General features: G+C 39.1%; 1 protein-coding gene across 1 annotated transcript in view; it reads left to right on the top strand.

Annotated features, from left to right (window-relative positions):
• LOC126203718 (uncharacterized) overlaps positions 1-13069 on the top strand; it is a 276111-nt gene that overhangs the window by 160667 nt on the left and 102375 nt on the right. The window contains exon 10 of the mRNA XM_049938093.1: positions 8141-8269. Within this exon, the coding sequence (XP_049794050.1) occupies positions 8141-8269 (129 nt within the window). The remainder of the gene's footprint in view (positions 1-8140; positions 8270-13069) is intronic.

The following is a 13069-nucleotide window of genomic DNA, read 5'->3' as shown; positions in this document are numbered from 1 at the left end:
CTTATGCAATCTGAAAATTATTCCATGTCTTCTCTTGACTTTTGTCTGGGGGTGTACAACTCATCACAGTAATAAGTAACACCCTGCTTGTCAGAATACTGCCCTACCAGACCTTTTGCCAATGATTCAAATGTTTCAGCACATTTCAAAATATGGAATGGCTTGGCACAGGTGCATATACCCCCTATTAACTTCAAATGTGCCACATACAACAGAAAAACATAGGGCCACATGCAAAATCAGGCCATCTCATGGATGTTTTGCAAAAGCAAGTCCACATCATCAGTAGGTCCTCCTGCAAATGAGGGAATTGAAGCAACTGCCAGCAATCTGCTGCCAATAATAAACAGTAATTCTCATCTGGTTTTCAGTTCTGTCATATTCCTAATTGCGAAGTAGTTCTGTCATAGCAGTACCTACTGTTGATCTGTGCCCTAATGCTATGCAGATTGTTACATCAAGTTTCAGTTCCATTGTTGGTATTTTTGTGTCCTCTTTGTAATCATCCAGAGAAATTTGAATGCTGATGTCCACATTTTGGTGGGGCTACTCAGACTGTCTGGAAAAATATGCAATAATTTTTTTCTGATATTCCCCAAAGGGTGGCTGCCTGTATGGCATCATGGCCCATATCCCTTCAATAAACCTACATGCAAGACATGACCCAGACATAATCCCACTACCACCTACTCCAGTTCTGTCAGAGACATCTCCTATTCCATCAACGACAGAACCAACTGTGTAAATACCAATATGATCTACAAACTGAGCTGCAGCTACTGTCCTGCTTTCTATGTGGGCATGACAACTAACAAGATGTCTGTCCACATGGATGGCCACCACCAAACTGTGGCCAAAAACAACTTAACCATCCAGTTGCTGAACATGCTGCCCAACATGATGTGTTTCACTTTAAAGACTGCTTCTCAGCCTGCGCCATCTTGATTCTTCCTCCTAACACCAGCTTTTCTGAATCGTGCAGATAGGAACACACCTTACAACATATCCTTCATTTCCATAACCCCACTGGGCTGAACATTTGCTAATCTGTGACCTCCACATATCTACCCGTTCTCTAATCCTACTACAGCACTACACATACCTTTTACTCCACCAATGCATTTACCAGTCTTTTCTCCTTTTCTGCTTCTCTCCTCTCCCCTCTTTCTTCCCCTCTCCCTTCCCTTATACTACTCTCCTCTGCTACCTCCAGCACAGCCTCCATACTGCACTTAGCAGCCCTATCCTTTCCACACCATATCCATGTGTGTTCCTACAGGCAGCACACCACGCTCCCTCTCTCCGCTCCATGCTTCCCCATAAATCCCACTAACCACCCCAACATATTTCTGCTCATGTCATAAGTAGGTGCAGTTGGCTGCCAGGACCCAGAGACAGTGACAACTTGTGTGTGAGTTGTACTTGTGTGACTGTGTGCATGTTTTCTGTTTCAGTTCCTTTGCCTGAAAGCTTAATAGATGGTGGTTGTAATTAAACTTTCATTTCTTGAGAGGGCTCTCATAAAAAATCAATGATTGTGGGACAAACTTTGTGGAAACATTTGTGAGGATGTGCAGAACAGGAATAATAAATAAACCATTGAATGAAACACATTTTAATTTATACTTGAGAGGGTAACATTTATTAATTGTATACCATGTTTACATTCCAGTTTACAAACATTGCTCAGTGTGACAACCCTCTCAATCGACAACAGCCTGAAAGTGCACTAGAGAATGTCATACTGCTGCCTGAAATGTCTCTGGTGGGATGTTGATTACCCCATTCTCTATGTTCATCTTCAACCTAAAATGTTTGTTAGTGTACCATTGATAAACTCTGTCCTTCAGGTAATCCCACAACTAGAAATCACACACATTCAAATCTGGTGATGTTGGTGGCCATACAGTTTGGAACAATTGGCCAATGATTCAGTTTTTTCCAAATGTTTTACCGAGTAACTGATAGACCTCATGAACAATGTGAAGTGGTGCTGCATTGTGTATCAAATCAATTGAGTCCAAAGCTTCCCTGCCCTGTAGAGCAAGGATCACATATTGGTGAAGCAGATCACAGTAACATGTGCCACTCACACTGCACATCCTTGGTCTTTGTGATGTGAGTTCCCCAAAGAAAAGTGGACCAATCATGAACTTTGCTGGGAAACATACTTCACAGTGATGCATTCACTATGCAGGGGAGCTCCATGGAAGGTCATTGGTGATGATGATCCCCAAATGTGACAGTTATGAGTGTTCACTGCTCCAGTGAATGTGAAGTGTGCTTTACAAAATCTTCCATGGCCACACATCATCAACTTCAGCCTTTGCAAGAATGTATAGCAAAGTCTACTCAAATGTCTGCATCACATGACAAAAGTTGGTGGTAATATTAAGTTTGCGCAGATATCATTTTCACAACTGATCAGAGCATTTGATAAATCTTGACCTTGGAATGTTTAGCTGTTGTGAAACAGCTCATGCACTGCTTCAGGACTGCACATTGTATCCAGCATTGTCAGCCCTGGCAACAGTAACTTCATCAACAATTTGTGGTGCAATTGGTTGTCAGCCTCTCCTAGGAGGAATTCCCAAATTGCCAGCTAATTTGAGCATCCTCTCCATATTCCTTTAATGTGTTGATATTTGCAAAGACCAGCAGCACTATTGCTAGTGTCTTGATAAAACAGCTTTACAAGTAAAGCCTTGCTAAAATTTCCCAGACCCATGTCGACTGTTTGCAACTTTAATGCACATTGATGCTTGTGTTTCAACCTTATGTCACTGCACCAGTATTGGCACCAAATGGCAAGTCATCACTATAATGCTGCTAACAATAAAAATCTTGCAGCACACAGTGTGGATGTCATTCCTACAAAGTTAGGTACCCATATGCTAAGTAGTTTGCTGTGTACACTGGCTCAAGTAGTGAAAGTTTAATAATAACCAACCTACATTTTAGCAGTCTTTTTCATTGTGCCTGGCTGCAACTCAGCTACATGCTGAAAAATTGTTTAAATTTACTTTAGAATAATTTATTACTTCATAGGGACATAATATCAATTGGAAGTGAGATTCATGTCACAGTATAAGTAATATTCCCTTCTAGGTTTATGATGGTGTTATATTTTATTAGTTTCATAGTGAGAAGAACTGTCACTTACAAAGATCACGAAGTTCTTGGAAGCACCCCACACTTCAGATCTTTGCAACTAATTGACCTGTCTGCTTAATTGTGAGAAATGTTATAAGCTTATTTCTGTTAATAGTCTTCTGTCAATCCCTGCCCAAATTTTAGATTCTGCATAAGCCTTCCTGCAATTTAGTGCAGTTTTTCTTGTAATGTAACTTCCCTGTATAGAGCAGTGTCACTCATGAACTGCCCCATGGCGTTTCCAACATCTTACACCAGATCATCCTTAAATGAAGCACACCAATGATCCACCAATAGTCCTTTAGGGTAGTAATGTTCATTTTATTAATGTTGATTTTGCCCCATTAAGAATTACGCACATGCTTCTGTTACTGTCAAATCAGTCACAAAGCTTATCCAATATTCTGTAAGTTTATATCTTGTTCATTAAGTGATAGTGTAGAAATGTCTGAATGCCTTCGTGAAGGCAAGGGAGATATCAGCATATTGTCAAATTGTAGGAAATGCAGATGCTAGGAAGGAGGAATTTCACCCCATGATGAATGTAAGGACACTGAAATTAATTGGAGCTTAAAGCCAAACAATAAATAATATTTGTTACATGAAAGACAGCATGTCCATCAATTTTTTACAACTTGTTCCATAATTCTACAATATATTCACACCAGCAATACAGTTCTGCTCAGTATTCTTGCTTCCTTCCTTCCTTTCCTTTCCAGTCCCCTTCGTCCAGCCGGTGTGGGGTATGCAGTGGTATGTAGCTTCTGGAATTTTGAGGAGAACCAACCATATCTGTATATAAGCTATTACTATGATGGGGTCATCCCTTGCAAATGCAATTTAAAGCTACAGTTTGCTACCCCTGGTGAGAAATCAATGTACCCTTGTGTCTGCATGTAGTATGCTCTGCATGGCCAAATGTGACAAAGTTTTATCAAAATTTTTACACATCATAAAAATGATAACTATATCAGTGTTCACCAAGAAGAATGTGGAAAACTGCGTAAAAACCATGTCCATGCTGGCTGGTATACTAGCTCCCATTGTTAATCCATGAGGTGGATTCAGTCCAGGACCAGTGCTCCTTTCCATGTCCTTGAAGCGGGCACTTCAATGTGCTAGGCTATCCAGGCTGCAATTATGCGCTCTATTGTGAGTGTTATAAGGCAGATGTATGTGGTGAATGACTGTGCATATAGTTATTTTAGTTTCACCATGCTGATGCATTGGTCATCTAAAGTACTCTTACTGTTAGTTTAAGAAATATGCAATAACCTGTCAGTTGAGATCTGAAGATGGTAACATTGATAACTCAAACTGGTTATCGAGAATGAAAGTTATGATTAGCGACTTTGGCAAAGAAGTTTATCTTCCTCTAATCGATGTTTGCTTTTGGCCAAAAGGCCTTTTTCTCATTTGAAAAACATACACACACTTTCAGGCACCACAACTCGCACACATATGACCACTGTCCCTGGCTGCAAAGCCAGACTGCAACCTACATCGCATGATGGGAGAAGCGATCTGGATTGTGGGGGTAAGAAGGAGGCTGGGGCAGGGTTAGGGATGGATAACATGTTAGGGGTGGGGGCCGGTAAAGTGATGCTTGTGGGAGCATACAGGAATGAGGTGGGGAGTGAGTAGGGCAGCTAGGTGTAGTCAGGAAGTTAGATGGGGCTGGGGGGGGGGGGGGGTAGAGGGGGAGGGAGGGAACAGAAAAGGAGAGAAATAAAATGAATGGGTGAATTGGTGGAATAGAAGGCTGTGTACTGCTAGAGTGGGAACAAAGAAGAGGATAGGTGGATGAAGGACAGTGACTAATGAAGCTCAAAGTCAGGAGGGTTATGGGAACATAGAATATAAATATATTGCAGGGTGAGTTCCCACTTGTACAGATCGGAAAAGCTGGTGATGGTAAGAAGGATCCAGATGTCACAGGGTGTGAAGCAATCAATGAAGTGAAGCAGCATATTCAGTAACTGGGTGATCCAATTGTTTCTTTGGGTTGTCATGCCCATGTAGAAGGCATCACAGTGGGTGCAGCTTATCTCATGCCCATGTAGAAGGCAGCACAGTGGGTGCAGCTTATCTCATAGATCACATGACTAGTTTCACAGGTAGTCCTGCCTCTGGTGCGATAGGGAATGCTTCTGGCCAAACTGGAGTAGGTGGTGGTAGGAGGATGTATGGGACAGGTGTTGCATCTAGATCTATTACAAGGATATGAACCAAGAGTCAATGCATTGGGAGCAGGGTTAGTGTAAGGATGGATGAGGATATTGTGGTGGATGGCAGAATAACACCATGGGAGGGGTGGGAAGGATAGTGAAGGACATTCCTCATTTCAGAGCACAGTGAGAGGTACTCAAAACCCTGGCTGAGAATGTTATTCAGTTGTTCCAGCCCAGGGTGGTACTGAGTTACAAGGGGAGTGCTCCTCTGTGGCTGGATGTGAGACTGTGGGAGATGGCAGGTGACTAGAGCAATAAGGCACAGGAGATCAGTATCCATGGGGGGGGGGGGGGTAATTATGGTCTGTGAAGGCCTCAGTGAGATCCTTGGTATATTGTGAGAGGGACTGCTCACCACTACAGATGCAGTGACCATGAGTGACTAGGTTGTTTGGCAGGGACTACTTGGTATAGAAAGGTCACAATCAAGGAAGGTGGCTTTTTGGGTTGAGTAGGATCAAGTGAAGTGAACAAGAGAGAAGCCATTGAGGTTCTGGAGGAAGATGGATAGGATGTCCTCACCCTCGATCCAGATCACAAAAATGTCAGCAATGAATATGAACCGGATGAGGGGTTTGGATTTCTGGATGATTAGGAAGGATTCCTCTAGATGGCCCATGAATAGGATTGCATAGTATGGTGCCATGCAAGTGCTCATTTCCACACCCCAGATTTGTTTGTAGGCAATGCCTTCAAGTGAGAAGTAATTGTGAGTGAGAGTATAATTGGTCATGGTGACCAGGAAGGAGGTTGTAGATATGAAATCCTTCAGGCATTGGGAAAGGTAGTGTTCCATTGCAACAAGATGATGAGCATTATGGATGTTAGTGTAAAGGAAGGTGACATCAATAGTGACGAGCAATCATCATGTGGTAAAAGAACAGGAACTGTGGAGAGACTGTGAAGCAAATGGTTGGTATCTTTTATATAGGAAGGTTGGTTGCAGGTAATAGGCTGAAGATGCTGGTCTATGAGAACAGATATTCTTTCATTGGGAGTACAGCAACCGGACACAATGGGACATTCTGGGTAGTTGGGTTTATGGAGTTTAGGAAGTGTCTAGAAAGTTGGAATGTGAGGAGTGGTAGGGGTGAGGAGAGAGATAGACTCTGGGAAGAGGTTCTGGGATAGGCCTAAGGATTTGAGGAGAGACTAGAGACCCTGCTGGATTTCTAGAACGGAGTCACTGTGGCAGGGTTCATGGCTGGATGAATCTAATACCTGACAGAATTATTTCGCCAGGTAATCTTTATGATTCAAAACAACAGTGGTGCAGCCTTTATCATGAGTAATGATTATAAGGTTAGGATCCAGTTTTAGGTGGTGGATTGTGGTTCTTTCTGTGGATATAAGGTTAGCTTGGATGTTGATGGATTAAGGAATGATGGTGAGACAGGGCTCGAGATTAAGAAATTCTGGAAAGGTAACAGGGAGTGATTAGGAGGCAGCAGGGGTGGAGAGATCTGAGTCAGACAGGGTTCAGCATTGGTCTTTGGTTTAGTCCGAGTGGCATGGTTGGTGGCAAAAAGTTTTCCCTCTGTATGGACTGGAAGAAGGAGAGAAGGTCTACAACAAGTCCAGTATGATTGAACTTGAGAGAGGGGCAAAAGGTAAGGCCTTTGGAAACGACTGAAACTTCTGTGGTGCAAAGGCTTTCAGAGGAAAGGTTCGTGACTCTGTTTCAAGTCTGTTTAGGTTCTGTATTGTGTATGGCAGTGGGAAATTTTTAAGGATGGGATAAATGTAGTAGGTTTTTGAGGCTGCATTTGTTATCTATGAGGCTGTTGTAGAAGTGGTGGGTACTGGTAGTCCAAGGCAGGAGTAGGAAGTGAACAGGTTGGAGAGTTTTTGAGGTGGCATTGTGCGTACTGCTCTACTTCCTGGAAGGCAACAATTTCAATGTGTGAGATGGGATCCAGGAATTTGGGGTGTGAGAATTTTATGGATAGAGAGGAAGTATTGCAAGGAGATTAGCACCTGATTTACATGCTTTTCCAGGATTATGTAGGTGAGGGTTAAGGACTGGCAGGATATGAAAGGATGGAGGGCATTGTGGAAGGATGACTGTAGCCAAAGTTGGGTAATTTGATGGTAAGGCCATTTGGGGGAATTCCATGAGCCAAGCAACAATGCAGGAACAGTATGTGTGACTAAGTTTTGGATAGGGATAAGGAAACTTTGGCGCATATGAGAGAAGGAAGGATCCATGGAGCAGGAAAATATACCTAAATAACGTAGAAATACGTGCAATAAGTCCACAAAAATATGCCAAAATACAACATAAAAACCACAAAAAGCTGCAGGTAGTGAAAGGTGAAAATGAATGGAAATTGACATGAAAACACAATGAGATCAAAGACAAAAATAAATAAAAAGAGTATAAGGTGGCTTGCAGGTCAGTAGGCAGGTGTATATATAGATGGGGGATAGCAGATGAGATTGATTAGGTGAGGTTTGTGTGTGCAAACTGGAATAAGAGAGGAGAATGATTAGGAGGTGGGGAGGGGTTGGTAGGATGAGGTACAAGTTCATGGGCCACTATATCACAAGTGCAAAGCACAACTGTTTCCTATTTGGGTGCTAAAAATGTTATCTTCTTATGGAAGCCATAAACAGTTTGGTCAATACATAGCTAATTTTGTGTTTTTACTTACAAAACATTTATTGTTTTGATTACAATTTTTGCATGTCATTTTTGCTTATTATTAATAACCTCAAAATTACTATATTATTAGCAGCAACATTGTTTATTTCAGATCATGCCAAGAGCACAAAATGCTCATGCCCATGTAAATGCTGGGTTTCTATTCAAATTGGACATGAAGAATGTGGGAAAAGTAATTTCAAAACCAAGAATTGTGTTTGGTGGAATCAGTCATGATCTGGTAGGTGATAATGGAAAATTATTAGTATGCTTAATGTACTTCAGAGGCCATATTTTGATAGATTAATGTGTGAGATCTTGAAAGTGATGACATTATAGATTAGTACTTTATGTATGGTATCATATGACAACCAGTATCATTGTTCAAGATGTCATGATATTATCAGAATCACAAGAGGTGGAGGGAGGAAAGGTCCTATGGAACACTATAGCCTGAACTACACTAATATCTTTGACTGACAGTCAGTCATCAATTAGTGTGTTATTAACAGTGATAGTGTTTTCCTGTCTGCATTTGTCAGTGAAATAAACTAGTTGTCTTCAAATTGTATATTTGTGTAGCTGCACCCTTGTCTCATGGACTTGCTATCAAAGGCACACAAGAATTTAGTTCAACAGGTATCAGTGGTATCCAGGATGCAGACACTTTGTTTTTGTAGCTTCACTTAATTTTAACTATTGTATGTGGTGCTCCATGACAGGTGTAATGTTGTTTTCAACAATAATTTAGGCACCCAACATAATGGTAGCAGGAAGCAAACCCCAAGCTACAGAATTCTGTAATTATAGGAAAGTGATGTACTTACAACTTACCATGGTCAAGTCACAGGGAATTATATCAAAAACAGAATAACTGTGGCAGCACATGATAAACAGTGAACTTTATTTACTAAAATAATGTACATCTAAATACACTCAGTTTTTGAATAACAATAATGGAAATTCCTGGATGGAACAATATGTAACATAATGGAAATGCAACCATTCGTCTATATTGGATTGATGATTGGAGCACAGTAACACAGAGCAGAAAACAGCATTCACACTAGCTTTTGAACACTAGCACGTTTTACAGCAATAGCATGCATATTCACACACACAGACACCAAACTGCACACTCCCTTAACTAAGAGTGTTGCCATATTACTGTGCTCCGTACATCAAACTGCTAGAGGTGTATGGGTGCCTTTCTCTTATTTTATGTATACTCATCTTTTGCTTTTTGAGAAGGTGTGGCACTGATGTAAAGTTCTGAACCTAATCTAACCTAACACAGTACATGTGACTAACAAATCTAATTGCAGCTCAGTTTGGAACACAATTAAAATGTTTATACTGGTAAAAAAGATGTTTTATCCTTTATTGAAGCCTTGTGTAGTAGTTTGCTGTTCTTTTTTTCATTTTTTGTCAGTTTTGTGAATATACTGCTGAATAAATAGTGCTTGATAACCTGCTTTATAATCTTGTGAAGGACTAATTGGAGTCAGTATCCAATAGGTTATGGACACAGGAAGAGATTAGTGAAGCTTCCATGTTGGAAAAGGATCATCTGTTCAGAAACTGATAAAAGTAGATCACAAATATCTGCATGGCATCAATTGTTGTGACAGTTGTTATGATTTTTACTCATGAAGTTACCATATTTCACATATATTCAATGTGGTTCTGTCATATTTTTCTTAAGAAGTTTTCAAGATTTATTTGTTGAACTAGCTGAATGTATTGTAGATGCCTTTGGGTGAGCAATTGCTGTTTTATCCTGGAAAGTTACTTGGCATTGCTAACTAAAGTGACAGGAAATTTGCAATGGAAATGTAACCAAAACATGAGGGTCTGTGGGAAACAGTTTCTGACACTGACAAAGATCCAAAGAATGTTCAAAAAGCACTATGCAAAATATGTTTAACTATAAATTCATCTGTATATAGAAAACCCCATGGAGCACTACTGCTAAAGATGCATGGCAAAATTTATTACCTGCATTCAAAGGCAACAGTTTACCTAGTTATACTTTGCTGCTGCAATGCTTGATGAATGTATGATTGACTTCTGAGAAAAATATGGAAAAGTATTTGTCAAAAACTGTCACTTGCTCAACAAATTCTAAGTGTTGGTAGGAAAATGGAGCTGCAAGTATGGTAAGTGAACTTCCAGCATATTTCCAACCCTTAATTATGGCAATTGATAATTCAGGTATCAATATTACAAATGATTTAGTGAGTCTAGTGAGTCTGTGATTAATTCAAGAACATATGAATTGTGAATTTGGTTTCACAAATAAGACTACAGATTTGGTGCTGGCAGCTAGTAAGCAGAGCAATAAATGCCAGAAGTCAAACATCTATTGTGATGTTTGAAATTCCAACTCATGGAAATGTTATAAATGTCAGAAACTTGGTCATAATATGAGTAAGTATAGAACTAAGAAGAAACCAAATAAATCTTCAAATGCTGTGAATAATGTGAAAATTGAAAGCAAAAATGCATTGGTCACTCTAACTGCATCTTTGCACCACGGTGAAGGCTGATATGTAGATTCCAGATGTACATGCTACATGATGAATAAAACAGATTCAGTCAACAGTCTCCAGTTGATCACAGCTCTAAAAGTTTATGCAGCAGATAACAGGAATCTTGGAGCAATTGCAGATGGTCACATTTATTTCGAAGTTTTCAGTGATGACAACAGTAAGTAGATAACCATAAATGATGTCATGTATGTTCCATGCCTTGGATACAACCTGCTGTCACTTAGTCAAACAATAACATATGGACTGTGCATGTAGTTTGATGATGTATTTTATAATGCACAGTGTGGCATATACTGTAAAGTGGTGGAACCATCTCTGGAACACCAGTACTAACTGCAACTCAAGTAAGATGAGAATGAAGATTTCCCACATAATTTAAATTCAGGAATAAAGGTAAGTGGTCAACCAAGTACAATCAGAACCTAAATTCTCACCAAGTCACTCTTCTTCATCAGAATATACAGTCACTTAGAAATAAAGTAAGAGAGCTCAAAATCTTGCTATCGAGTGAACTCAGATATGTCAATATACTTTGCTTAACTGAACACTGGCTGAAAGAAAATGAATTAAAGACAGTGAAAATAACGGATTATGTATTGGCAGCACAAACTTGTACAAATCAGTTAAAACATGGAGGGAACTGCATATACATAAAGAAAGATATCAAATTCAATTTAGACAATGTTGAATCATTAAACACTAAGAAAGATTTGGAAATATCAGGCATAGAAATTCCAGTATTCAAGTTAATTGTAATATGTTTATATAGATCTCCATATACCCACCTAAAAAAATTCAACACTCAGCTTGATACTATACTAAATAAAGTAGTGACAAATTGAAAAACAGTTCTTATATGTGGAGACCTAAATGTAGACTTTAATAAGTGAAGCAATTCAAAATCTGAGCTGATGAACATATTAACAGCCAATAATTTGGAGATTACAATCCACTCACCTACATGTGAAATGAATCATTTTAGTACTACTATAGACCAAATAATAATTAGCTCCAAAACAAAATATAAATCAGTTGTAATTAAAGCTGGACTGGCAGACCAACATGCACAGGCTATAAGCTTTTGTGTAAACACTAATCCATCCTATAATTATATGAGGAAGGCTACACACATTGCCAGAACTTTCAGTAATACTGCAGTACAAACATTCCAGATTTATCTCCAACAAGAATCATGGGAGCTAGTGTATAATACAGATAATGTTTCTGATAAGTTTCAGACATTCACAAATATTTTCAAATATTATTTTGATCTTGCTTTTCCATTGAAAGTCAAAACAACCCAAACCACTAAAAGCAACAAGTGGATTACCAGTGGTATAAGGAAATCTTGTGCTAGAAAACGGTACCTTCACAATATTGCAAGAAGCTACAACACAACTCAAGAGTTTGATAGTTACTTTAAAAAAATGTAAATCTATCTGAAATAAAATAATAAAGGAGGCAAAGAAATGAGACAATGACAAATACATAGAAGATGCTTCAAACAGAACCAAAGAAACCTGGCAAGTTGTAAAAAAAAAAAAAAAAAAAAAAGAAACCAAATCTTACAAAAACAGAGTTAATAATATAGTATTAAAGGCTGGCTTGGAAAACATTAATAACCCACAGGAAGTAGCTAATATGTTTAATAACTATTTTATAAATGTAACAGAGAAACTACTAAAACAGACTTCTAATAGAAAACAGCATACAGAAACAGGGAAAAAAACTCTCAAGCAGATTAGTGTTTCCGTACCCAACAAATGTAGAAGAAGTACAGGTTACAATAAAAAGTCTCAAAATGCAACACTCTGCAGGTGTAGATGATATACCTGATTTCATTATAAAGAAGTGTGGGGACTTGATTACTGAGCCCTTAACCTACCTATGTAACCTATCTTTTGCTAAGGAATTTTTCCTTCATGTTTGAAAATAGCAAAAGTAAAGCCATTATACAAGAAAGGAAACAAAGATGATATTTCTAAGTACAGACCACTGGCACTGCTGTCTGTTTTCCCAAAACTATTAGAAAGGTTTTTCAATAAGAGGCTAACAGACTTCTTAGATGATAATGGCATTCTGTCAGATTTAGAGCAAACAGTTCAACCGAATCAGCAGTTCACTTCTTTCTATTAGAGGCACTGATAGCATTAGACAACAAAAAACTTACCATGGGCATATTTTTAGATTTGTCAAAGGCATTTGACACCATAAATCATGACAAATTGCTACACAAGCTAGAAAATCTTGGCATTAGGGTAACAGCTAACAACTGGCTCAGCTCTTATCTTAAGAACAGGGAACAAAATGTGGAAATAGATCAAGAAAGGGACAATGTCATTAGGAAATATAATTCCAAGCTACTGACTGTTAAATATGGTGTGCCACAAGGATCAGTAATGGGCCCTGTTCTGTTCTTACTCTGTGTCAATGACGTAAACATAAGCAATGACAGCAGTAAAATATTTCAATTTGCTGATGACACGAGT

This window comes from Schistocerca nitens, chromosome 9 (genome assembly GCF_023898315.1).
Source record: "Schistocerca nitens isolate TAMUIC-IGC-003100 chromosome 9, iqSchNite1.1, whole genome shotgun sequence".
NCBI classification, from domain to species: Eukaryota; Metazoa; Arthropoda; class Insecta; order Orthoptera; family Acrididae; genus Schistocerca; species Schistocerca nitens.
The sequence above is the reverse complement of the archived record's forward strand: the minus strand, read 5'-3'. Positions and strand labels throughout refer to the sequence as shown.